The 25,225-nt window shown below is 44.2% G+C and overlaps 1 protein-coding gene and 1 pseudogene across 1 annotated transcript in view; both read left to right on the top strand.

Annotated features, from left to right (window-relative positions):
• Window positions 1-7,064: 7,064 nt before the first annotated feature.
• LOC123807766 lies at window positions 7,065-9,586 on the top strand (annotated as a pseudogene).
• Window positions 9,587-12,201: 2,615 nt separating this feature from the next.
• Window positions 12,202-25,225, top strand: part of NRG1 (neuregulin 1) — a 948,231-nt gene continuing 935,207 nt past the window's right edge. The window contains exon 1 of the mRNA XM_045821528.1: window positions 12,202-12,949. Within this exon, the coding sequence (XP_045677484.1) occupies window positions 12,202-12,949 (748 nt within the window). The remainder of the gene's footprint in view (window positions 12,950-25,225) is intronic.

The raw sequence follows: 25,225 nt of genomic DNA, 5'->3' as shown, positions 1-25,225 counted from the left end.
AATCTGGAGGGTCTGCCTCTGTCGTCCATCTGTTTGCGCTCCATGTAAGGGCCAGTTTTGGATTTCACTCAGGGAACTCCAGAAACCAACTCCAGGAACCTACACTGATACATTCCAGAAAAAGAGGGTGCAAAAGCCTTTAACTCTTTCATGTCCCTACTTGAGCCAATTTCTTATGGCAGGCAAGACCCTTGCTATGGAAAAAGGACATACTTAATAAACAGGGACAACCAGTAGAAAGCTGTTGTGTGTTAATTTTTGGGAACAGAGGCAGGAGAGGCTGCTCAGCGCCTGCTTAGTGGCTGACACTCTTGAACTTTGTAAGAGGAAAGCTTTGTGATGGAGAATTTTGCCTCGTAGGTGCTGAGAACTCAGCGTTTCCAAGGTGCTATGATGATGTATCCAATCACTTCCAGAAGTGGTTTTTGAATGGAGAGTCTAGGCTACCAGTGAATTTTAGGGAGGCTTATGACAGGGCTTTTTGTTAAACTATTGTGGCTCATGGCCAAAGCACAGGTTTGGGAGAGCAGGGCCTGAGTTCTAAGCCTACTTCAGAAAACAATTAGCTTTATGACCCTGGAAAAGGCAATCAGATTTTCTGAGTCTTTTATCATCTCTAAAATTTAGAGCTTTGAATTAAATCTCTAGGATTCTTTCCTGCTCTAACATTTGATGTATTTCTTTATGATTCAAAGTATAACCTAATAGGGAAAGTTTATGATGTTCTAATATGGAACCCCAGGTTAGGGAGTGGGTAATAAAATATTTATTTATATCATTTTGTCATGAGCAGATGTAGTAAAAACTGATGCAAAACCTGCCAGTAGGGTAGGAGTTAGTGATTTTTCTTGCTTTGATTTTTTTTTATTACATGCCTTTGTATTTCAGGCTTCTACACTTCAGAGCCCCCTCATCCTAGTAACAAACTCTCTACTGTACAGAGACTTTTACTAAAACTGCATAAAGAAGTTGATATAAAGTAATTGTGGTTTCTATGGAGTTATGTTTATGTTTAGGAGTGCATATGTCATTCTGTCCACATATGTGAAGTGTTCTAAGGCAGAACAGTCTATAAAACCAAAAGAACACAAAGCTGACAAAATTGGAAGTACTCTGTTCTCATGGAAAGAGATGCACAAAATAAGGTGGGCTGCAATTCCACCTGAGTTCTAAATGTCTGTTAGTTTTGTGTGTGTGATTGAAGGTGCCATCTGTACCCCAGTCCTTCAAGGGAAAGGAGATGATGAGAGCTTCCACGGTGAAATAATAAAAATTGTCAAATTGTCGGAAACGAAGTGTCAGGATTGTATCTTTGAGTCTCATAATTTGTCAGTTGCTTTTTTCTTTTTTTTAATAAGGTTTTTTTTAAAGATTTAACTTACTTACTTTAGAGAGGGGAAGGGAGGGAGAAAGAGAGGGAGAGAAACATCACTGTGTGGTTGCCTCTCACGTGTCCCTTGTTGGAGACGTGGCCCACAACCCAGGTGTGTGGCCTATCTGGGAATTGAACCAGTGACCCTTTGGTTGGCAGGCTGGTGCTCAATCCACTGAGCCACACCAGCCAGGACTTTTTCTTCTTTATTAGACTCATTTAGGGTATAGGGTACTGTAAGGTTTAGAAAAATAATCTATCACAAATATGACTATTTAGCTTCATACAAGTTTCTCAGAAGTTTCTTGCAGGGTTGTATTCATCCCTAAGGAAAATCTCTTGGATTTTAAAAATAGCCATTGAATCCTTTTGGAATAATTGGAAAAAAAAGCAAAAATGCTGTTTGCTGTTTGCTTACTGAGAAAACTTAAGCATTAAATCTCCTTTTTTCCTTAAAATTTGGCATTTATGTAAATAGCAACAATAAGCTCCAAAGAATGTTCCTGGATATATAAATAAAATTGTATGCATTACTCCTACACATGAGTGTACAATAATTTTCAAGTCAGTTTTTGAGGGGATTTATGTATAATGTATTTCAGATCTTTAAGTAGCATATTTCTGTTGGATGGTTTACATGTTATCTGTTGATAGTGTCTCACTACTAATAAGGCATAAGAAAGAAACCTATGCTCAAGGAAAAGTGATAAATGAAAAAAATATTTGACCTCAACAACTGGCTTCAATAATCTGCAAAATGATGATAAGAATTCCTTTTTTACCTCGCAGTATTGTGTTATGTTATTAGTTAGTAATAATGTGAATATTTATCATCTTTTTTCTCCAAGGAGGGTACCAAGGAAGTTGTAGTAACATTGATACCTGCGTTTCTAGCTCATTAGCCTACATGGTATAACTAGAGGGTCTCAGCTTGATATCCACCTTCCTTACCACCTCCCCCAAAGTGTGCTGTGGTGGTGTCTGGGACTTCCCACTGAGCATACTGTGGGATGTCCCATCCCTTCACACATGTGGGAACCAAATCTACTAGTCTTCTATTCCATCTTCCTTCTGAACAGGCACTGCCATGAGAACACAGCTCTCCCACTTCTCTGACAAGGGCAGTGACATTCCCCCTAGGTCTCGTCCCCCCTTCATTTCTGCAGGACACTTCTGCAGTGATCTTTCTTCTCAGGAATGGAAAGCACTCTTGCCCTTCACAATGATTTTTCAAACATTTTGCCTGCATTTTAAAGCAACACGCATGGTATATGCCTTTAAGTTTTATCACGTTCTTCATCACATGGCCACATCAGCTTTGACTCGTGGACTTGTCCCTAGAAGGACAAGCCCTTGTTCTGAGCTAGCTTGGGGCACACACCCCACACCATCCTGTCTTCCGTCCTCCTCCCTCTTCTATTTCTTCCTCAATTCTCTCCTTTCTCCTTTAGAAAACACACACACATGGGCACACCCCACCCCCAACAACAACAGAAACATCAATAATCTCCCCTCAAAAAATTATTAACTCATGCGAACAGATGGGGGGGATGATGGGAGAGACAGGCTTGCCAGCCCCAGACCAGCAATCATGGCTGACTCCGTCTAAACAAATACTGATGTAGCATCAGTGCACATCAGAGAATCACTGTTTGAATTTTATGACCAGATCTTAAATAAGTGTCTTACAGCCTGTTATAGAAGAGCACTTTGAAGAGTCAGATATGTTCAATAATGGAATAAAGCATCCATAGGAAATAATGAGCTTCTGACAATAAAGATGTTTAAGTAGACATATGACCAACTTTAAGGTGATTTCCAAAATGTGCTATTTTCATTACTGGGTTGGAAGATTCTTGAGGGTAAAATATCATTTATTCACTTTGTATTTTACATAACAACGGAGTTTCTAAAGAATTTTCATCTATCCTAATCTATTCTAATCTTTGCAAGTGTCCTGCGAAATAAAGTGGGGACTTTCTTTATTTAATAAATAAGAAAACAGACACAGAAAATTCATACATGTTTCTAGGGTTCCAGGGCCGATAAACAGCAGAATTGGAATCTGACACCAGGTCAGTTATGTCCTTAAACCTTATATATTGCTCAATGCAAATATCCAACGAGTATTCACCTCTTGGTTGGCCAGTAAGAGCTGTTGCTTTGGTGAGTTAAGAAAGTGAACCTAAATGAGGCTTATTGATCTTCCATACTTGCTGCAAAGTTCAAAGTTGTCTTGAATCACACACAACAAGTAATAAAAAGGGTTAAAAAATCAGAAAATCTTCTTGGTTTCATTCTCCTTTCTCCCTCTCCGCTGGGCTGAAATATGTGTAATCTCCAGGATTTCTTGTCATCTCAAAGTGTGCATATTAGTGGCACTTAGGTTCTGAGTTTCTTCGGGGCAGGAGCCTTTCATCTCTGTATTCCCACCTTATGCTACATACATAGTACAGCCCTTTATATTACGTAATTAAAGGGATGGATGGATGGGTGGGTGGATGGATAGGATGGATAAATGGGCGCATGGGTGTCTGGAAGTGACCAGGGCCTCCAGTGTCTGTGACTCACAGGGCTTGGCCTGGTTTTTGAAGACTCATCTTATGGCCACTATTTAATGAGGCCTCCTTATCTTTCTAGCTACTTTTCAGTGGAGACATTTTGCCACATTGCTTCTGATGGGTGGCTTCTATGGGTCTATAATTCACCAGTTCTTTTGTTGCTGTTCTCTCCAGCCCAGCTTATTGTCAATTCACTGTGTCTAAATTCTTCTGGGTCCTGCGTCTGCTCCAAGACAGGCTGCCAACCCAGCCAGGCTTCTTTTAGTGAGACTGCAGATTCAGGACTCCGGGACCCAGAGCATGGCAGCTGCGTGATTTACAGCTGGAGGTGCACACCCTGCCTGCTGCTGGTCAGCGGTGATACAGTAGGAATCCATGTGTCTGTGAATTTCCTGTTGTCCCTACAATGACCATCATTTAATAGCATTTCATCGGGTACAAAGTTCTGGGGGTGGGAGAACCTATTCAGGTTGCCACTGCACTGAGGACTTCCTCTTCAGATTTTCTAAACTAGTAAATGTAGTAGTTCACTTTTACCTGCATAATTTTATCTGTTCGTTCCTTGAGCGAGCAGATAAAATGTTCCCAGGTAACATGGTAACTACTCTGATCTCTCGTTTTCCTTTTGGTTCCAAGTGGCCAGAGAGACAAGTTAAGTTCTCATTGGAGCACTTACTGTCAGTAGGTGGTTACCCACATCTCCTTAACTAGTCAGAATAAGTCTGCTAAATAAGTCTCCTTCTATCAACTACGGAGGATATATATATATATTTATATAGTGTGTATATATATATATTACAAAATTGTAATGGGGAAAAATTCATGAGGAAGGGGACATGGTGTTTTTGAATAAAATGCCCAATTATGTTTGCACATGTTTACAATGTTATTATGTAGGTTGAAGTTTATAAATCTGAAGGTTTGGGTAGTGGTTCCTGACGTGTGGTCTCTCTGCCAGCAGCAGCCCAGTGTCGCTTGGGAACTTGTTAGAATTCAGATCCCTGCTGCCCACCCCAGACCTCTGCATCCGAAACTCTGGGGTGGGGCTGGAAATCTGAGCCTTGGGTGCATACGTGTTTTGCACGCACACTACAATTTAAGGACCCTGGTTTAGGGTGTTCACAATAATGAACCTTTTCATTGTTGTCTTTCTAGAACAATGATGTAGACACATTGCCTCTTTTTTGAAGAGCATTTAATTACACAACAATAATGTAAACCATCTCTCAAACATGGTTTGATCTTATTAGAAATGCTATTCCTCCTTCCTTTGAAAGGGCCAAAGAAGGTAACATGCAGCCACTGCGTGTGTGCTCTTGAAAACGCGGACTCCAGGAACTGACATGAAGTAGATGTGCAAATGGTTCTTACTACTGAACCGTTCTCACAAGGCTTACCTTCGCACAGAAAATATCTGCAAGAATTACCCCTTACCATTCAGCTGAGAGAGGAGTAGGAAAAAATGTGGGAGCGAGGTAAGGGCATTACAATAATACATTAAAAAAATATAAGCAGCAGCTTGTGTTTAATCATAGATAAAATGCATTGTAAAGTACTAATAGGGGGTATGTATGCATTTAATGACTCTTTAAAGCAGTGCTTTAACATTTTATTCTTGTTTTTATTGCCCGGAATTCCATCTCCCTGCCACAGTGCTGGGCGATATTGAGGTAACCTGTGGTGAGCTACAGTTTACATATCAGTTCGTGAGTCATCAGCTGAGATTCACTGGGCACTTAATATGTGCCCCCAAACGGTTAAAGCAAGGGAATACTGAAAATATGGTCCCTGCTTTTCACAACTTACAATCTAGTTGGAGGGACTGGAGTAAAACGGAAACATGTGGGCTCAATAAAATAGCACAATCTAAAGTGAGGAGGTGTGACACAGTCTGCAAAGGCCGGGGGCGTGCCCTGGGCGCGTGGCCACTCCGAGGGTGTAGTATTTAAGAAAGGAGGCTTCAGGGGGTGGTGGGTGGACTTCACAGGGTGCTTACTCTCTGTGGTGGATTCTTTTTCAGAAATGGCCTCCAGTTTTCCCCTTCCTGCGTCTCTGCCCCTTAGCAATGCATGTCTCAGCCCCTCGCTTTAAGAGTCTCCTCCTCCACTTCCAGAATTTGGCTGGCCTTGCAATGGTGGCAGCGAGGAGGTGCCAGTTCTGAGCTTAGGCCTAAAGGTGCCTTGCATGTTTCTGGCCACTCTCTTGGAACGTGTCCAGCTGCCATGAGTAAGGCCAGGCTAAGCCTGCTAAAGGCAAAGAGACCACAGTCTTCCAGAGATGAGCTGTGTCAGCTGAGGCCACCTGAGACTAGGCAGCCCCCAGCCAAGCCATCAGGGAGCCCAGCTGAGGACAGAAGAACCCTACCAGCTGAGTCCGGTGAAAGCTGCCAACCCACAGAATCCTGAATGGGTATTGCTTTAGGCCAACAGGTTTTGGAGTGGTTCGGCATACAGCAATAAATAACGTATAAAGTCTGAAAGGTCGAGAGAAAGGGAGAAAGTGCTCTAGGCTAGAATCACAACTCCAAGAAGTCAAGAGTTGGAACCATGTGAGGTCAGGTCAAAGAAAAGCGAAGACACCAGTAGGATTGAATGTTTGACCACTTTCTTTCAGTAAATCACCAGGAGCAACAGCATTCAAGAAAACATGACTGGAGGCCAGACCTGCACTATTGCACTGCTCTGTGGTTATCTCCCTTTGAAAGCTCTCCATCAGGGTGTAAGAAATAGGAATCCCTGTGCATTAAAACATGCAGCGAGCATCAAAACCCTGCCCCTCCAGGCTGGACTTGAGAGAGTGGGATGTTGTTTTCTAGCTGTCTATATCATGCCAAGAAAAGAAAAATCTTTGTGGCTTATAATCTGCTCTTATTTTTTTATGTCAAAAAAAATCCAAAGCTTATGCCACATACTTTCAAGAAACTGCTAGAGGCAACTTGTAGAATCCCAGGATAAAGAATATTATGAACCTTATTCATTTCCACCAGTCTCCAGGCGAGCAGCTCAGAATCCTACCATTGCTGTCCATCCTCTGCTGTCACCTGGGCAAGACTTGGCTGTTGCCAAAGCCACTTCTAGTGACTGGTCACACCCGATTCTCTCCACTTCATTCCCCGCCAGCCTCGACCACTGATGCCATGTTGGGCTCTTAGAGCGACAGAGAGCCTGGCTGGGGTGGAGGGTTTGGTGCACCTCCATTTGGAGGAAGTGAGGCAGAGCCTTTATCAGGAAAGAAGTTCTGTCAACCCCGGGGAGAATTTTTATCAAGAACTCCCTGATTGGGCTAGGCACACAGGGCAAGAGGTGGAAACATACAGAAGAAGTGAGGAAATTAAAGTTAGAGGTCACAACTGCCCAAAGCCTGTTCGGAATTTTTATGAAGCAGACTGTCCTGCCAAATGTCATGGGCATGACTGCGAGAGAGAACTTTACTGAACTCACTGCTGTTCAAGCTCAGGGATGGCCAGCGGCTCTAAGTGGGTCGGATATGGTTGGAGTAGCACAGACTGGATCTGGGGAAACATGTCTTACGTGCTGCCTGCCAATGTCCACACTGATCATTAGCCACTGCTACAGGTAATGGGCCTATTTGCTTGGTGCTCAACTCAGGAACTGGCCCAACAGGCGCAGCAAGCAGCTGCTGAGTACTGAAGAGCACGCCGATTGAAGTCTACACGTGTCTACGGCGGTGCTCCCAAGGGCCCAAAAATATGTGGTCTAGAGAGAGGTGTGGAAACCTGTACTGCAACACCTGGAAGACTGATTGACTCTTTAGAGCGTGGCAAAACAAGTCTGAAAAAAAACCCCACCTATTTTGTCCGTGATGAAGCAGATAGCACGCTTGATAGGGGCTTTGAACCCCAAATAAGGAAGATGGTGGGTGAGGTAAGACGTGACAGGCAACACCTGATGTGGAGTGCAACTTGGCCAAAAGTGAGGCAGCTTGCTGAAGGTTTGCTGAGAGACCGTGTGCATGTAACGCTGGGGCCCTGGGGCTGAGTGCGAACCACGACGTTCTTCGGGCTGTGGGCCTGTGTCACGATGCAGAAAAGAATGGAAAACTTAGTCGTCTGATGGAAGAGATCACGAGTGAAGAGAACAAAACTATTGTTTTTGTTGAATGCAAAGGAAGATGTGATGAACTTACTAGAAAATGAGGATAGGTGGGTGGCCTGCCGTGGGTATCCATGGTGACAAGAGTCAACAGGAATGTGACCCGGTTCTAAACGAATGCAGACATGGAAAAGCTCCTATTCAGATTGCTGCAGAGGTGGCCTGCAGAGGGCTGCTGTTTGTTTGTTTGTTTGTTTTTCATGTAAAAGTGAAGTATTGGTGGCAAGGCTCCATCATGACAATTGGAGAACTTGAGAAGGACAGAGGACCAGTGACTGGCTGGTTGCTTCCAGTCTATTAGAGTCGTGGAAATCTGAAAGCGTGCCACTGATCTTCAAAAGGCAGAGATCACACCTCTGCACCATAAACTGTGCTCTTTGGGGGAGAACGTGGGAGTTATGCTTACAATTCGCTGCCACGGTATTTCTCCTGTCCCGTGCTTTGCATGACGACCATGGTGCAGCGTTGTTTCAGACTATGTACCGTGGTCTCTGAGTCTTTGCATTTCATGGAGTTTGCCAAAGTGTCAAAGAAATATTTCCAAACTTCAATGATCAATGAAATGTTTGTTCAAGTTTGAAATGGAGAGGGCAGCTTTAAAAGGTACTGAGCCTTTTACAAATTGGGACGTTCTAGCACATGAGCTCTACTGCAGGAGCAACTTCCCACACTTGGAGGGAAAAGAGAGCAATGCTTTCAAAGTTCCTCCCTCACCGACACAGCACTCATTATGTCGAGACCTGCCAGAGAGAGATGCGCTCTCAAGCGAATCCTGGCTTCTTGGAAGTGATTGCCTAGATGAGACACAGTGTATGAAAGCAACTTTGCATGGACAGGTATGTTTTTCTTGCAGTTGCAGTTGTAAGGTTAAGGTTTTGGCAAAACAAGCAGCGTGGGCAGAATTCTGAACTTCCAATGAGTGTGCGATGCAGAAGACCATGCACATTTTGGTTTAAAGGTCCTCCAAATGAGCGCATGAAGAGGCTGCTGTGAACCTTTAAGTGGCCCTACTGCACAGCAGCATTCAGATGTCAGCTGATCATCTGTAAGGGCACTTGCTGATTTGGGAGTGTGTTGGGGAACACACATCTTTTGACAGGCTTCTATCATTTGGTGGCTAATAAGACACAGGTGAAGTGTCTTCCTCACTGCCCACCCCTCAACCTCAATGGTATTCCTACAGGGAAAGGGTAAGTAACTACTTTAACTGTATTTTTTGCAGTACCTTCTTGGAAATACAAGTGTCTAAGTTTTTATTTTTGGCCTGGCTGCTGCAGTGTGTGAAACTCCGTACATTCCTATTTTGCCACATGACAACACCTTACAAATGTGGAAGATGGGAAATTTGTCATCAGTTATGACTACCCTAACTCCTCAGAGGATTATATTCATTGAATTGGAAAAACCGCTTGCAGCACCCAAACAGGCATGGCATACACTTTCTTTACACCTAATAACACAAAGCAAGTGAGCGACCTCATCTCTGTGGTTTATGAAGCTAATCAAGCAATTGCAAGTTGCTTCACTTGGTTGAAGACTGAGGTTCAGGCCATTCCAGGGGTAGAGAGGGCATGAAGGATGGCCATGGAAACAGATAGTCTGGGAAAAAGAGGTGGGTTTAATACCTTTAGGAACAGGGAAAATTATGATAGAAGCTACTCTAGTGTGCTTAAGAGAGATCTGGGGGAGAGGAAAGGGAATTTCAGGGGAAAAGGGGAAGGGTTTACAGGAACGAGTATAAAAGACACATGGATAAAAACTAGGGACAGGTGGAAATGGGTGGGAGGAGGGGAGGGCTGGGTGGGTGGGTTGGGATGGGAGTAAAAGAAAATTGTACTGCAACAACAATGAAAAAAAGAGATCTGGGGGCAAAAACCCAGAATGGTGTTAACAGTGCTACATATTACGCCAATGGGAGATTTGGAAGTAATTTCGTGTCTGTTGGTATGTAGACTTACCTGAATGGTTATGCTCGCACTCAGCAGTACAGAGCAGTGTTCCAAATACGCACGATGGTGTGAACCACCAGACCCTGCAGCCGCTGCTGCCCTGTGATTGGCTATCCAGTGCCGACAGAATATTCTCAGACTTCAGAAGTTATGTAAATGTTTGTTTTTCACGATTGCTCTTTGTATCCTGTGTTGTCAGACAGGATAGTTATTTAAGAAACAGGGGACACTGGGCCCTGGCTGGCGTAGCTCAGTGGATTGAGTGCGGGCTGCGAACCAAAGTGTCGCAGGTTCGATTCCCAGTCAGGGCACATGCCTGGGTTGCAGGCCACGGCCCCCAGCAACCGCACATTGATGTTTCTCTCTCTCTCTCTTTCTCCCTTCCTTCCCTCTCTAAAAATAAATAAAATCTTAAAAAAAAAGAAACAGGGGAAATTGAGAAATGATTGCAGCGCAGCAGTAATTAGGGTGTACTTTTTGCTATTTAAGTTGGCTAATTCTCTACATTTCTAAAACAATTTGTAGGGTTTTTTTGTCCTAGAAAATCCAGGCCATGTTTTCACAAAATTAAATGTAAAGCGATTTGAAATACAAGGAATGAAAGCAATGCATAGCCTTCCAAAAAAATATTTGAAGACTGAAAAAAAAAAAGAATATTATAGAACACTCTAAAGTGCTTTTCAAATCTTAAATTCTCACAATGTGGATCTACTGGCCATTGAATACCTTGAACCCAGCTTTATTAGGTCACCGAATATATATTTTTTTGCCATAAAAGAGCCTAAGGGAAATATTTTCCTTTAAATGCTAAAAACGTGTTCTTCTTCTGTTGAGTAGTACTTGCTTGAAAAGAACATCCATGGGAGATGATGGATTCTTGTTTTAAAAGCTCCTTGAATTTTGCAGGACAGGTGGTGGGAGAGGGGGGCGGATGGAGTGGGGGGCTGGTATTCGGATGGAGCGTCTGCATTTTACCTATGGCTCCTCGTGTCTGGGATCTTTTGCTCCCGTAGCCATTTCCTTTCATTTCTTACTTAAGTGACTAGTTGACAAAGTGCCATAAACTTTACACAACACGGCCTTCTGAAGCAACAGTGCTCATGGTAGCAGCGCCACACGACCTAAAGTCACGGCGAGCCAGGAATTTCAGTCAAAGGGAAGGCAAGGGCGATCACGACTGAAGTGTCACGGGAGAATGGAGTGAAAGCGGTGTCATACCTGAAGTGCCCACTGTGCGTGCGTGCGTGCGTGCGTTTGAAGGAGAGCGAGCTCGGCAAGAAGTTGTTTAATTGCTGCTAGTTCCCCGTGAACATGTTGCTCCCTTTGACTCTCAAATAACCAGTTCACCCAGAACTTTTTGGAAGCGGTGACCCGCATCTCCCGTGTCCCCACTTCCTCACCAGCCCGCCTCCCCCGCCGCCCCCCCCCTCCGCGTTCGGGCTAACAGGTCCCCGATTACTGAAGCGTCACCTCTCACTCCCCAGTAAATCTGCGCAGCCCACTCGGACTGCAGCCTGTCTGCCGCCCGGCCTCCCATTGCAGCAAGCAGGGCAGCAGAGAGGGAGGCGGCGCGCAGGGCAGGGAAGACGGAGGAGGACCGACTCGGCCTCAGCATGGGGAAGGCGAGCGCGGGGCGAGTTCGCAGCACAGGTAAACAGGCTGGCGCGGCGCAGGGCGCTGCCGCCGCGGCCACCCAGCGATTTCCAGGCACGCAACTCCGCCTCCAGGGCGCTCTCCCTCGCGCGCTCGCCCAGCCGCTCGCTCGCAGCCTCAGCAGCCGCCGCAGCATCACTTCACACAAAGGACTGTTACCCGCTGAGCAGCTCCGCCACCTCCACGTCCTCCTCCAGTGACAGCAGCCCCGACAGCAGGGTTCGGGCGCGGCGGCGGCGCCAGGAGGACCTGTCACTCCCAGCAACCCAGGAGGTGGCAGCGGATTTTTTTTTCTTTTGCTTTAATTTTTTACCCTTATACCTCTTCGCCTTTCTGTGGTTCCACCCACCTCCTCCCTCCCTGCCTCCTCCTCCTCCTCCGGCTCCCATAAACAACTCTCCTACACCGCCCCCCAATAAATAAATAAAAGGAGGGGGGCAAGGGCGGGAGAAGTGGGGGGTGGGTGGGGGAGAGGAAAAGGGAGGCTAGGCAGCGCAAGAGAGCGAGGCAGAGTCCGAATCGAGACAGTCCGGAGTCCGCACGCACCTCGCACCATGAGATGGCAACGCGCCCCGCACCGCTCCGGGGGTGCCAGCCCTCGGGCCCCGCGGCCCGGCCACGCCACCCGCTCTTCGCTGCCGCCTCTGCCGCTGCTGCTGCTCCTGCCGCTGCTGCTATGGACCGCGGCCTTGGCGCCGGGGGCGGCCGCCGGCGACGACGCGGTTCCCGCGGGGGCCTCGGTGTGCTACTCGTCCCCGCCCAGCGTGGGCTCGGTGCAGGAGCTGGCTCAGCGCGCCGCGGTGGTGATCGAGGGAAAGGTGCACCCGCCGCGGCGGCAGCAGGGGGCACTCGACAGGCAGGCGGCGGCGGCGGGCGAGGCAGGGGCGTGGGAAGGCGAGCGTCAGCTGCCAGCCGCTGGCCCGGGAGCGCTGGGGTCGCGCGCCCAGGAGCCGCTGCCCACTGCCAACGGGACCGTGCCCTCTTGGCCCACCGCCCCGGCGACCAGCGTCGGACCCCCGGGGGAAGAGGCGCCCTATCTCGTGAAGGTGCACCAGGTGTGGGCGGTGAAAGCCGGGGGCTTGAAGAAGGACTCGCTGCTCACCGTGCGCCTGGGCGCCTGGGACCACCCGGCTTTCCCCTCCTGCGGGAGGCTCAAGGAAGACAGCAGGTACATCTTCTTCATGGAGCCCGACGCCAACAGCAGCAGCCTTGCGCCGGCCGCCTTCCGAGCATCTTTCCCCCCTCTAGAGACTGGCCGGAACCTCAAGAAGGAGGTCAGCAGGGTGCTGTGCAAGCGGTGCGGTAAGTCCCGCGCCCCTGGGGCGTGCTTTGGCCGGGTCCAGCGGGGAGGTGGCGAGCGGAGCGCGGCGGGCGCACTCCCGGGGTTCGACGGCTGCGGAGCAGATGCGGTCTTGCAAGTTCAGTTTCGGGGTTGCAGACTTATCTAAGCGAACCTCAAGAGACTGAGGTTTCGCCGGTTGAATTCCACAGGCAGCGCCTTCTCCAGTTTCCTGTTTTCTAGGCTTTGCCATTGATGAAAGCTCAAGTTTGGTGTTTGGTTGGGCCGCCTGAAACTTTTTAATCCCTTGGTTTCGTTCACCAAGCAGAAGGGAAAAGGCCCGTTGCTTTCTTGTGAGTGCAGTATTGAACTTGGCTTGGGTTAGAAATTGCTGATTATGGGCTGTCTTTGTGGTGTTTTTTCTTTGCAAGAAGAAGGATGAGTCCAACAGGGTTCTCACACCTTGCCTTCACTTGGAGTCCTGAGTGGACGGGGGCTTGTGTCTGCGGACAAGGGAAGGCCAGTGCACTGAGATTTCCGTAAATGTGGCAGGTTTGGATGAAGTCCATGTCCAACAGATAGGTTTAATGTGTACCTTTTGAATGTGTGAGGAGTATAAAGTTGGTGGGTTCTCTGTGTGTGTGTGTGTGTGTGAGAGAGAGAGAGTGAGAGAGACTGAGAGAGAGTGAGAGTGAGAGTGAGAGAGTGAGAGAGAGAGAGAGAGATCATTTCAAGCATTGTCGTTTTCGGTTTGGAGTATATTTTGGCACCGGAGTGGATCAGAACAGATGAATGTAATTATGGAGCTTCACGTGTAGGCCCTGAAGTATTTTGGGAGATAAGTTTAGCAGTCGATTTCCCAGACCTTTCTGCGTTACCACTGATAAGTGATATTTCCATGGCTCCTTAATATGGATCACGTGTGAGAAATTAGCTGCTAATCTAATTATATTTTTGAGGTAGCATTACATTTACGAAATAATTTCTAGGTTCTAACTATCTGTGTAATTTCCTGATTATCACATCATCAGGAAAACATAGCAGAGTTTCTTCTCAAACCCCAAATTAACATGATTATACGTCACAAATGCTAATATGGGTAACAGCTTCTTCCTGGGTCTTTATGTATCTGTCTGAGAGATGGTTATGTTAATTGCATGTTTTTTTACAAAACCCAGCATCATGCTGTGGTCAGTCTGCCTGAGACGCAGAGTGTGTCCGTTCCTTTAAACTTGTATCTGAGATGGCCAATAATTTAAGTTTCTGGTTGGCATTTGTGGTGCTTATATCCTGCAGTTAATTAATGTCTGATGATTTGGTTTTAATGACAGGAAGGAGCATTGTTCACCCACCGTTTCCTTGTCTTAACACTGCACTTTGGGCGCCAGAGACCTGTTAAGATTGCACCACTCTGTGGACAGAAGCTGTTCCCAGGCGGTGGTGCTGAAGGCAGCTGAGTGACGTTGGGATTCCCTAGGTCCGGCTGATAGGTGTCACTGTAAAACATGGGGAACGCTCTGCTGGGAGTTGTCTCATTAGGAAACACAAAAGCTCCACACCATTGTACTGCAGCATATGTTGTTCTGCTACAGAATCTGAAACAAAACCTTTTTAAAACCATGCCATCGCCCCATTTCGATGTTTTATTATCTGTAATTCAGGAAGGATTTTTGCCTGTCCCCAAACCATATGGGTTGTGAATCATTTACTGTACATGGTGGGAAGTTAATATAAAGGGGATTGTAGTTGGCACTGATGCCTAGGATTGGGGGTGTTACTAGATTAGCAGCGGTGTTGGATTGCCTGCCTCTTAACTGGAAATAAATGCTGGGCTTCAGGGGTGAAGTTCTTATAAGTGAAATGGAAAAATCATGCTGTCTGGTGGAATACTATCTTGTTTTTGTACTTCTGAGGCAAAAAAACTTTGCCGAAGGTAGTGTTACCCTTTTGTTCTGATAATCAAAAGAAACACATAGTTAGTTGTAGGTTGTGGCATGGTCAACAAAGCAGAGTTTTTTTTAATGAACTGGAAATCTCCCTGCTTGTAATTAAGGAGATTAGGAAATCATGGGGTTACTGATCTAGGTTTGTGTAATTATTGGATATGTTTGGTAATTTCAGTGTTACGTGCTTTAAAGTAGGATATCGCTTGAAACGTTAACTAACAGGAGTAGCTAAGGACTAGGTGAAATCCTGCTAAAAGTTTCTCTTCAATTTTTATGGACATAGTAGCTGTTGTACCATTGTAGGATAAAAGTAAATCATGTAAGCTATTTTAAAGTAAACTCAGTAAATCCGCACTTGCAATGTTAGGGGTGAAAGTGTATGGGGGCTTGTGAATTCTCCGCGTTGTATGGTCACAGTTGCAGTGTCATTCAGAACCTACCAGGCAAAGGAACACAAACAATTGGGAAAAAATATGCAGGGAGAATAGGGGCTGGTTTGTCCTGGTTGAGCTGCTTCTGTGCACTGTCGGTCAGATTTCAAGGGCAGTGATGGAGCAGAGCGTTCTTATCTAACAACAGAAAGCTGCCCTGGGGGCGTGATGCTTGTGTTCCTGCCTGAGCTGTGAGGTGAGGCTGGAGAGGGAATGTGGCAAAGTCATTCTGCGATCTCATCCCCAGGGGAACAGTTTCCAGCTTTGTTGCATTCAGCTGCAGTCTTGTGTTTTTTTTACAAGTTGCTCACTAGTGTAGAAACCACACATGCAACAGATTAGCCTTAGCACTGAGCTGATAGACGTTTTCCCTGAGTCTTTTTCCCCCCTCATGTAAGCTAAACTCCTGAGTAATGTCTGCAAAAAAGAAGCTCTTCTCTGAAGAATAGACTTCTTGAAACAGAAACTGTTTAGAGTCTTTTAGAAGACAACCCAGAATTTCATAGCTTGTTTGCTTTATATTTGAAGTTTGTGTAAATTACACTTCCTTTACAGTTGTCTAAATTCTTGCTAGCCTTTGCTTTTTCTCTTATTCACAGAATGAGCTAAGAAATGTGTCTAGGTTTTATATTCACCATACTGCAAAGTAACTAGCTGTTCAATCTGATTTCTATTAAACCAATCATTGTTTGAAGTGCTCTTTTTAGTTTTTGAAACATTGCTGTTATAACAGGTAGAAGCTAATTTCTAACAAGGAGTAAAAATTGGGGTAAATAATATCTATTATTGGGCCACACAAGATTTATATATCACTTGTATTCTTATAAGCCAATCTAAATACTTGTTATAACTATCATATAGTATCTAATGTATTGATAATGTAAACATGTTTATCAAATATTTATGATAGTTTGGCTTTTTCTTATATCCTCAATAACTATTTAATAAAGTGTGCTGACCTGATGGTGTTATGAACATGAGAAAAATGTTGGGATTTTCCAGCCAGCTTTGAAGAAAATTATTCTTGATAAAAGCTGCATTAGGGAAGTAGCAATAGAAACAGATACAGCTTGACTGGTTATTTTTCATAAACACACATGCAAATTTAATTTCCCAAGTGTTTGTGACTGCTCTCTTTAGACTGTATAAATCTTACTTTCAAAAAGCTATCCTATATTTAAAACACTTCTTTCTGATGAGTAGCAAAACTGTATTTTTGAGTATTTTTGTTAAAAAAATGAAAGTTATTTGGAAAAACAACCCCTTAGAGTAAAAATATTTTAGGAGGGGAATTTAAATATCTTACAAGCACTAGCGGGTAGTTCTCATCCACTGTGGGGGATGTTTTACCATATGTCTTAATGTACTAGGTAAGGCTGGGAAGCTTAAGTAGCACTGAGGGTCAAAAACATGGGCCGTGCTCCTGCTGGCCTGTATATTTACAGCAAATGAGAGCAAAAGACGTGATTGGGTGGGTTAATGCCCTTGTCAAATGTGATCTATTCATTGTTTAGGAAATCTTCTTTGCTTCAATGCCCATTTTTTCCCGTTATTTTTTCTTAACTATAAATGTAACATCTTTGAAAACCTGTTTTAGAATTTAAGTGACAATATATGAACTGGCCAAATGTCCAAAGATCCTCAAACTCTCATCTGCCCCTTAGTACTTTGCAATCCTTGGGTTTTTTGTTTGGTTGTTTTTGATACGCTCAGATGGTACCAAAACTTTATCCCTATAGATAGCTCTTATTGAATGGGCATTTTGATTAGCCTTGTAGAAATAAGTGATAATAGTGAAAACAAAAAGTATATAATGAGTAGTAGTGGTGGGGATTCATTGACTGTTACATCGATCGGAAGTACATAATGAAAATAGGATATAATGGAAATAGAAGGTAAAAATGTACGGCTCTTGCTGACTTATGCAATTTGTTACCAAAAATAACAGTGTAACATGCCTCAAAGTTTTCATGAGAAAATAAAATGTAATTTTTAATGTTCTTATTTTTAAATAACAGAAATGGCTGCTGTAGGGTTTTCTGTTCCTATGTTAGTGCTCTAGATTTGTGTAACACATGTTACTTTGTGCTCTTATGTTATCACAAATAACTTAAAAATAAAGTAACATTCTGAATGATTGTATGCCCCAGATACTCCCCTGGCCAACATCAGTCACTTTATAATACTTGCACAACTGATTAGTGATACATGCATCCTCTTATACTGTTAAATCTAAAGTTGAATTATTTGAGAACTTAAATAATTCTCAGAATACGGATTTAAGTGTTCCTGAGTTAAGTGTTAGGAGCTTTGTTTTCATATTGTTTAGTGCATGTGAAGCTTACCTGCTGCTCTCCATCCCCAAATGACCCGTGCACATTGAAGTACATAAAGTAAAAGACATTTCAGTGAAGTTAATACAAAGTGATTCCCCCAGTATAGACTTGCCATCCAGAAATCCTAGAGAGAGATATGTAGGTGGTAGTCTACGTTGTTATTATTTTTTGTTCTTCAAGAGAAGCAGGATCTTTTTTCTATGGCTTGGTTCGCCCCATTAGTACCTAGTGAAGTTTATATATTTTTTTCATAATCACTAAAAGCAAAAACAGCAAACAAAAACAAAGAGAAGAGATTTAGTTCACTCACAGCTCATGTGGTACATGGGAGACAGTCCTAACAGCTCCTAATTCGGGTTTCAAAGGCGTTTGCCCTTCACGTTTCCCTGGGAGGCCACCACAGCAGAAGGCTCAGGTAGATGTGAGTGGATTCACGAGTGGAGCTCAGGCTGTAAGAGACCAAAATGTATGCTTGCTGCTCATCGTCACACTAACTAGTCCTTCCCTGGACACTGTGGAATCAGCTGTCTGGGTCCACCTTTGACAGAAAACGAGGTCTTAGACCAATAGCCTATGAAGGTGGATGGTCTCTCAGTTCCTGACAGGCTTTCTGTCCTTCCCAGAGGGACAGTAATGGTAACCTCAACTGCCTCTCCAGAGGCCTTGCCCTCCAAAGCCTGAGGCCTCGGCTTTGGGGATCTGCCCCAGTGTGCTGTGAGAAAACAGTTCAGAGTGGTGTGTGATTCCAGAGCTGGTAGCTGGATTTCAGAGGTAATGCCGGGCCAAGAGAACCTACAGGATGGAATCATTTCTTTCTTTCTGCTCTGCTTTGCCAGAATGTGTGAGCTGAACTGAGCCCAGCACAAGGGGACATGCCTGAGGAGGGCACTAGAGTCTTGGTAGTGGGTGTACCCGGGAGCCCCATGCAAGGGCAGCAAGACCTAAGGGAGGTGCCACATTGTCTGCTTTGTTCCTTTGGAAAGCCTTCAGCAGTAACACTGCCGTTCCAACTGTTGTCTCTACTTTGGGAATTCCTGTTAAGGCAAAGGAAGCTAACACATTGAGGGACTAACTAAAACCACGTGGTTATGACTACCACCCGTTTAATTTCTATCTTTTTTGCCTATTTGTTATGCACCTGTAACTTGATTGCTATGTGTAGATTCCATGTCTGTTCAATAAGTAATTAAATGAATAAAGGACTAAAGCTCTCCAGCTCATTAGGTAGTGGCAAACACTGTTTTAGGCTACATTCTGAAAGAAAAGGAGAAAACTCTTTTCTGATTGTCTCTCTGTGATGTGGCGAGCTGGGTGTGCACAGGAAGTGGCATTCAGAGACATTTCCTTCCCTCCCCACCAGGAACCTCACCTCTGAATCCACCTTTGGGCTTTGGAGAAAGGCTGTTTAATTTCCTAAAATTTGTGTCTCCTAAATTATTTATGGACATCATTTATACTGGGGAAAAAGCATTTTCTGAAATCATTCCGGCTTACTTTGGGTGCTAGTTCTCAGTACTCAGAGATCCTCTTTCCTCGACCTCCACGCAGGTATTAACTATCTCCGCCTGATAAGTTCAGTTCTCTTAACTGAAGATAGAAGAGTTCCACTTCTATCTCGAAGGAGTACTAAAAAAGATTTTGGATGAGTTACTTTTCACTCTTTTTTCCCCTTGTTTTTCACATCTCGTCAGCCCTCGGTTAGACTGCAGGGGGGATGGCAATGTCCATTTGGGCTCCGGTGAATAATGAGATCCTCCCCCTCCACTTTCTCAGTCGGCCCTGGAGACACTGTGGGTGGGATGTGTTGTCCGCGGCAGCATTTTCTCTCCCCGCGGGGAGTGTCCTGGCTGCACCTCTGCACCGAACATGGAGGCTGGCTACCGAGGGGGAGGAGGATGGCTGCGTTGGCTTCAGGCAGAACTTGTCTCGAGATGTCACCCTTGGGAGGTGATTCTGGCCGCCAGGGCTCTTGGGTGACTGCCGGGACAGACGGGTTCAGCTCAGAGTGAGTGTGCTCAGCGTCGTCCTGTCATCAGCACAGAAGGGTCACTGCTGTGGACTTGTGCCTGCGGAGCCCGGGCACTGCGCTTCTCCGCCAGCCAGGGCACTTGTGGCTGCCTTTCCTTCGCGGTCTTCTTGCGCACCACCGCGCGCGCCCACAGCTTGTTCTCTGGGGCGCTAGCAACTCTTCTCTCGTTGGAGTGAGGATTTCATTAAGAACGCTAACATTTTGGAAGATGGTGTTATCTGGTGAGCAGTTTTTTCACCCCAAATTTTGTAATGACATAAAGTTTACCAATGTAACCACTTTTAAGTAGGCAGTTCAGTGTCATGAAGTATAGTCACACTGTTGGGTAACCATCCTCATCATCACCATCCCTCTCCAAAACTCTTCCATCTTCTCAGACTGAAACTGCATCCCCATTAAAGAAGAACTAACTCCTCATTTTCTCCTCCTCCCAGCCCCTGGTAACTACTGTTGTACCTCGATTATTCGAGGACCTTGTATAAGTGGCAAAATATGGTCATTGCTTTTTTGTGACTGGCTTATTTTATTTAGCACAATGTCTAAGATTCATTCATGTTTTCGAATGTGTCAGGGTTTCCTTTTCAAGGCTGGCTAATATTCCATTGTGTGCACACACACAGTTTGTTTCTCCACTCATCAGTGGGCACTTAGGTGGCTTTCACCTTTTGGCTGTTGTGAATAATGCTGCTGTGAGCATGGCTGCACAAATAGCTATCTATATCCAGGGTCTATATCCAGACTTGGAATTGCTGGATCAGATGGTAATTCTATGCTTAATGTTTTGAGGAGCGACCATCCTGTTTCTCACAGCATCTGAACCATTTTTCATTCCCAGCAGCAAAACACAAGGGTTTCCATTTCCCCGCATCCTCACCGATGAGCTCTGTTTTCTGTCGTTTTGATAATAGCCATCCTAATGGGTGTGCAGTGGCAATGGGCAGTTTTGTGTTGTTTTCTACTCAGGTTTAGGGCCTCTACTTACACTGGCATTAATGAGGGCAGAAGTTCTTGGAATAATATAGAGGCGTCTATCTATTTAGCTTTTAATTTACCCAGCATTTAGGCTCCTGAATCTGAAGCCACCAAATGACAAAATTATAACAGATAATGGCTTTATAAAAAAAATGAAAGGTTTAAAGAGTAAATATACATATACATAAGAGTATGTTTTTCTAGTCACATTGCTATTGATGTGGTTCAGAAAGGTACCTTATCACAGTTGGATTAGTATCAGAATCTTTTAACTGATTTATTTATTGATTTTTCATTTAAAAAATTTTTCCCTTCCTGTATTCTGTCCACTACTCCAAATCACCTTCCATTTGAACACTGCCCTGGAGGATGAGTCATTCTAAAATATTAAATTTTATTACAATTTTTTCCCGGCTTAGAAACTTTCAATGGATGCATCATAGTTAGCTCTAGATCCCAACATTCAGTGCCCTCTTGACCACATTACATCTAATCTTTCTCACTTTTACTGTACGAACGCTTTCATCTGGTCCATAGCAGTTGAACAAGCCACGCACTTCCCTAATGCTCCTATTTGTACACTCGCCCTTCCTCCACCTGGATCTCCTTCCTCCGTCTGGATCTCCTTCCTCCCTCATTTCTGCCCCTGGAAACTCTACGTCTTCTTCGGGGCATGGCGCCCATCCCGTTGCTTCCTTGGCGGCCCCAGTGACGATCCTTGAACATAGAGCACCTTTGCTGTATACTTTGTATACCTGGTGCTATTACAAACTTTCCTTATGTCATGTCATGTTGTGTGCGTGTGTGTTTTTAACTGAAATAGTTAAAAAATATTCTGCATGTGGCTGTGTCTTGCCTCACCCCAGTAGGCCACAGCGTCCTTGTGGTCAGACACTTGGAGTGTCCTCAGCTTATTCACAAATGGAAAGTGCCCCGTCTTCAGAGTCAGAACTCCTCTCCACTCCCAGCTTTGCAGTTTGGTCCCTGTGTGGTTAGGGGTATATAACCTTGCTTCTTTGGTGCAAAGTGAGAAGGTAGAACTAAAGTCCTTTTTGCATCCATTCAAAGTGCATCTGGTCCTCAGCTCAGAAAGGACCCGAGTGACAAACCACATCTACTCCTGCTCCTGGAGCTCGTCTTTTCCTTTCCTCTCGTGTTAGTGTGGTTCTGAGGAGAATAATCTCAGAGCATCAACTGTGAAACTTTTAGACGATTTGAAAGGGGAGTAAGAGAGCTTAATGAGAGGGAGGAGAACATGTCTCCTTCTTCCCCCAAATCTTCTTACCCCACCATCGCCCTTCTGTGTCATTTTGTTCTACTGTCTAAATACTAATTTATTTGTATTCATGAATATCACCAGGAAGCAAATGCCACTGTTTCTGCAGGCCTGTTGTGGAAATTATAAAGTATGAGTAATCGATTAATCCACAACTGTAAGCTTAAAAAGCAAGACAGTTCAGTCATTTGTTTTAATAAAACACAGAAGATTCAAAGAGTTTTACTGTGAATTTTCGCTACTTTAACAAATGTCCTTCTGGCACTGTTTGGGTTCTGAGAATCAGCACTGCTGTGGAAATAGATGAAGCCAGCACACAGAGCAGTGAAAGTGTGGTTTCCGGGTAATGGCCCCAGTTCTGCTGATGGCTGGGAGGGGGTTCCAGCCTGAATGCAGGCTCGGGTTGAGAGACCTTCTTTTTCAGCTCGTGATTCTCGTGATTTGAGAAAAAAAAAGATATATTTTCATCATTGCGTGAGTAGAGTGAGCAATGTAGAAACAAGCTCTTGACCGAGGAATACTCTGATCTGAATATTTAAATTCCTGCACAAAGAGACTCTGGTCACGTGCCACAGGGGCCCTGCAGGGTGGGGCAGGACTCAGCCAGACTCCCTCCAGTTTTATTTCGTCCTTCCGTTTGGCCTCCCTCAGCCCCTGGTGAGCTCCTCTCACCCAGGAGATCCAATGCTGCTTATAAATTGTGGTTCCGAAATCCATATCTAGCCCAACCCAGTTTTTGGCTCCAGAACCAGGTATCCAACTACTTACCAAGTAATCCATCTAAGTGTCCTGTAGACACTTTCTATTAAACATTTTAAACAGTGTCTCACCATCTCCCCTGCCAGTTCATCTGTATAACACGGAAATTACTACCACTGCTGCTGTCATAATCAGTACTGTTGCTACCAGTGGTTTCCTTGATTGACAGCTTCTTCTGTGCCAGATAGAGTAGTAGGTGCTGCTACGCATTCAGTTAATCCCTTGTCATGTAATAGTGTCAATGTCTTGATTTCTCGAAACCAGGAACCTGTCCTGCTACAAATCAGTTTAGTGATCAGATCCCATTGATTCTACCTCCTAACATGTCCCAAATGCCTCCCTTCTGCCCCGACTTCATTGTTTCTGTAGTACCTCTTCTTACTGTAATGGCAACAGCATCTTATCTTGGCTCATGGATTCTTCTTTTCTTAAGTCGATTCTCTGTACTGTTGCTTGGGTGATGTTTCTGAAACAGAAAAGATCATCCCATACTCCTACAGAAAGCTCCGCATTTGCCTGTAGGAGAAAATCTGGACTCCTTGGAAGGGCATATAAAGTCTTTCAACTGTTGTCCAAGTGTTCTTGTCCAACTTGGAACCCTGTGCCACACTGCTGACAGTGCTCTACACGTACCAAGTGGCTTCAGGGCTCCGTGCATCTGCACGTGCTGTTCCTCTTCCCAGAAGGTTGGTAAATAAAGCTTAGAGATAGATAATATATTATCCCATAGTCCTAAGAAATGTTGGGGTAGAAGAAAGTATAATGCCTTAGATATGTTCATTGTATATTGTCACATGGAAAAGAGCTTTATACAATATGTATGTGATTACTTTTATTTACCTAGCAATCATTTACTTACCTCATCAATCTGTCTGTGATTCTAAAGAGAAATGAAAGTCTAGAAAGCTATGTAACAAAATGTTAACAGTTGGGCATTGGAATTATCGATGCTTAGAAATTTCTTCATTTCGTTTTTCCAATGAATGTGCATTACTTTTGAGCAAGGAAAAGCAATAAATGCTATTTTTAATAGAACTACTGATTTTTCAAAAGGACCAAGTCTTACTTAAGGGACTTTGCCCTTTAGAATATCGCCTTTCTTAGAGTAGATGTATTAGGGTAGACTGACTGCTGTAACAAGTGGTACCCCAAATACATAATGGCTCAACTGCAATCATTTATTTCTGCCCAGTGAGTGGACAGTGCATGAGACATTCTGGTCTTCCCTTTCCTCTGAAAGAGACCTGCGCTAACACCTGAGGCATAGCTGAACCTCACTTCAGACTAGATTGGTTGAAATAGGCAGGATTCCCATTTGCGATGGTCATTTTATTGTTAATGGCATGGCTATCCTCTGAAAAGTGAACACATTTACCTTCTGCTGCCTCGTTGCAGTGGGAGAGTCCAACAGCTCTGTGCAGACCAGACTGGAGCAGCCATCTATGTTTATTGTCGGTGAATAGCACATTAACGACGTGCTCATTCTGACGCTCAAGTAAGCATGTTATGGGTTAGTTTTGCAATAAGTATTTAAAGTTTCATGCGCACCAAGTCTGGTGTCATTTGATATTGAAAATGCAGAGGGTCAGACCACCTTCACTGTTTACTTTTCTGGAGTGTTCGGATGCCTTTTAGAGCTCCGTGCTTAATAAATCATTTTGATATAGGGACTGTGGAGAAATATTCTGAGGCGTTATCACTGCTGACTTAATTGTGTTTCATGATGTACACATCTTAGTAGGATACATTAAAGTGGTAGATAAAGCTGCCTGTGAAAGCGAAATTTGTCAGGTTAAACCTGCCTGGTGTGTTAAATGTATTGATGAGTAATTTTCCTACTGTTTTAATCACTTTTATTAACTTTTCAGTAGCTTTATTTCTAGTAATTTGCTAAATAATGGTCATTAGGTACTTAGTAATATTTCTTTTTAAAATGCTGTTGAAAAGTCTATGAAAATGATTAAGGTGCCAACATCATCCACCTACTTCCTGTTAGTAAGACTTATTGGTGATTTTACAATCAGCTGGGTGGATGCTTGGACTTCCTTTGTGCAATCCAAGAGGAAAGGGAACCAATTCTTAACACGTGAGTAGAGACAATGGGTTAATGGGCTTGAAGCTGTGTAAAATAGTCTTTTGTGCATCTGTGTTATTATGATCTCTTTATTTTGTTAAATATTGAGGATAAAAGGGATGCTTCAGAACTGAGTGTAAAATATAAACAATGATGCATTTGCTGTGCTCTTCTTCAGTTTCTCTTTGTCATGGGTCATTTGGCTTTGTAAGGTCTTGAGTTGCAGGTGGCTGTAGAGTAACTTAAGGCATTGTCTTATCTGCAGGTCAATGGGGGCCATATGTATTACTTAATTAAAATATATTAGAAGTTTATTGTTAATTTACCCCTTATTTTTTCAATCAGTTTGTGCAGCCCCCAAATCCCATTTCTTTCCTCTGAGATTTAGGCATTTCTGACATGTGAGAGAAATTGTAGGGGCCATTCTGAAGATGTTGCTCGAATAAATTCTGAGAATCATGAGAACATTAGACAAA

Source organism: Phyllostomus hastatus, unplaced genomic scaffold (assembly GCF_019186645.2).
Source record: "Phyllostomus hastatus isolate PE091 unplaced genomic scaffold, TTU_PhHast_1.1 phas_scaffold_46, whole genome shotgun sequence".
In the NCBI taxonomy this organism is placed as follows: domain Eukaryota; kingdom Metazoa; phylum Chordata; class Mammalia; order Chiroptera; family Phyllostomidae; genus Phyllostomus; species Phyllostomus hastatus.
This window is presented reverse-complemented; position numbering and strand designations above follow the sequence as displayed.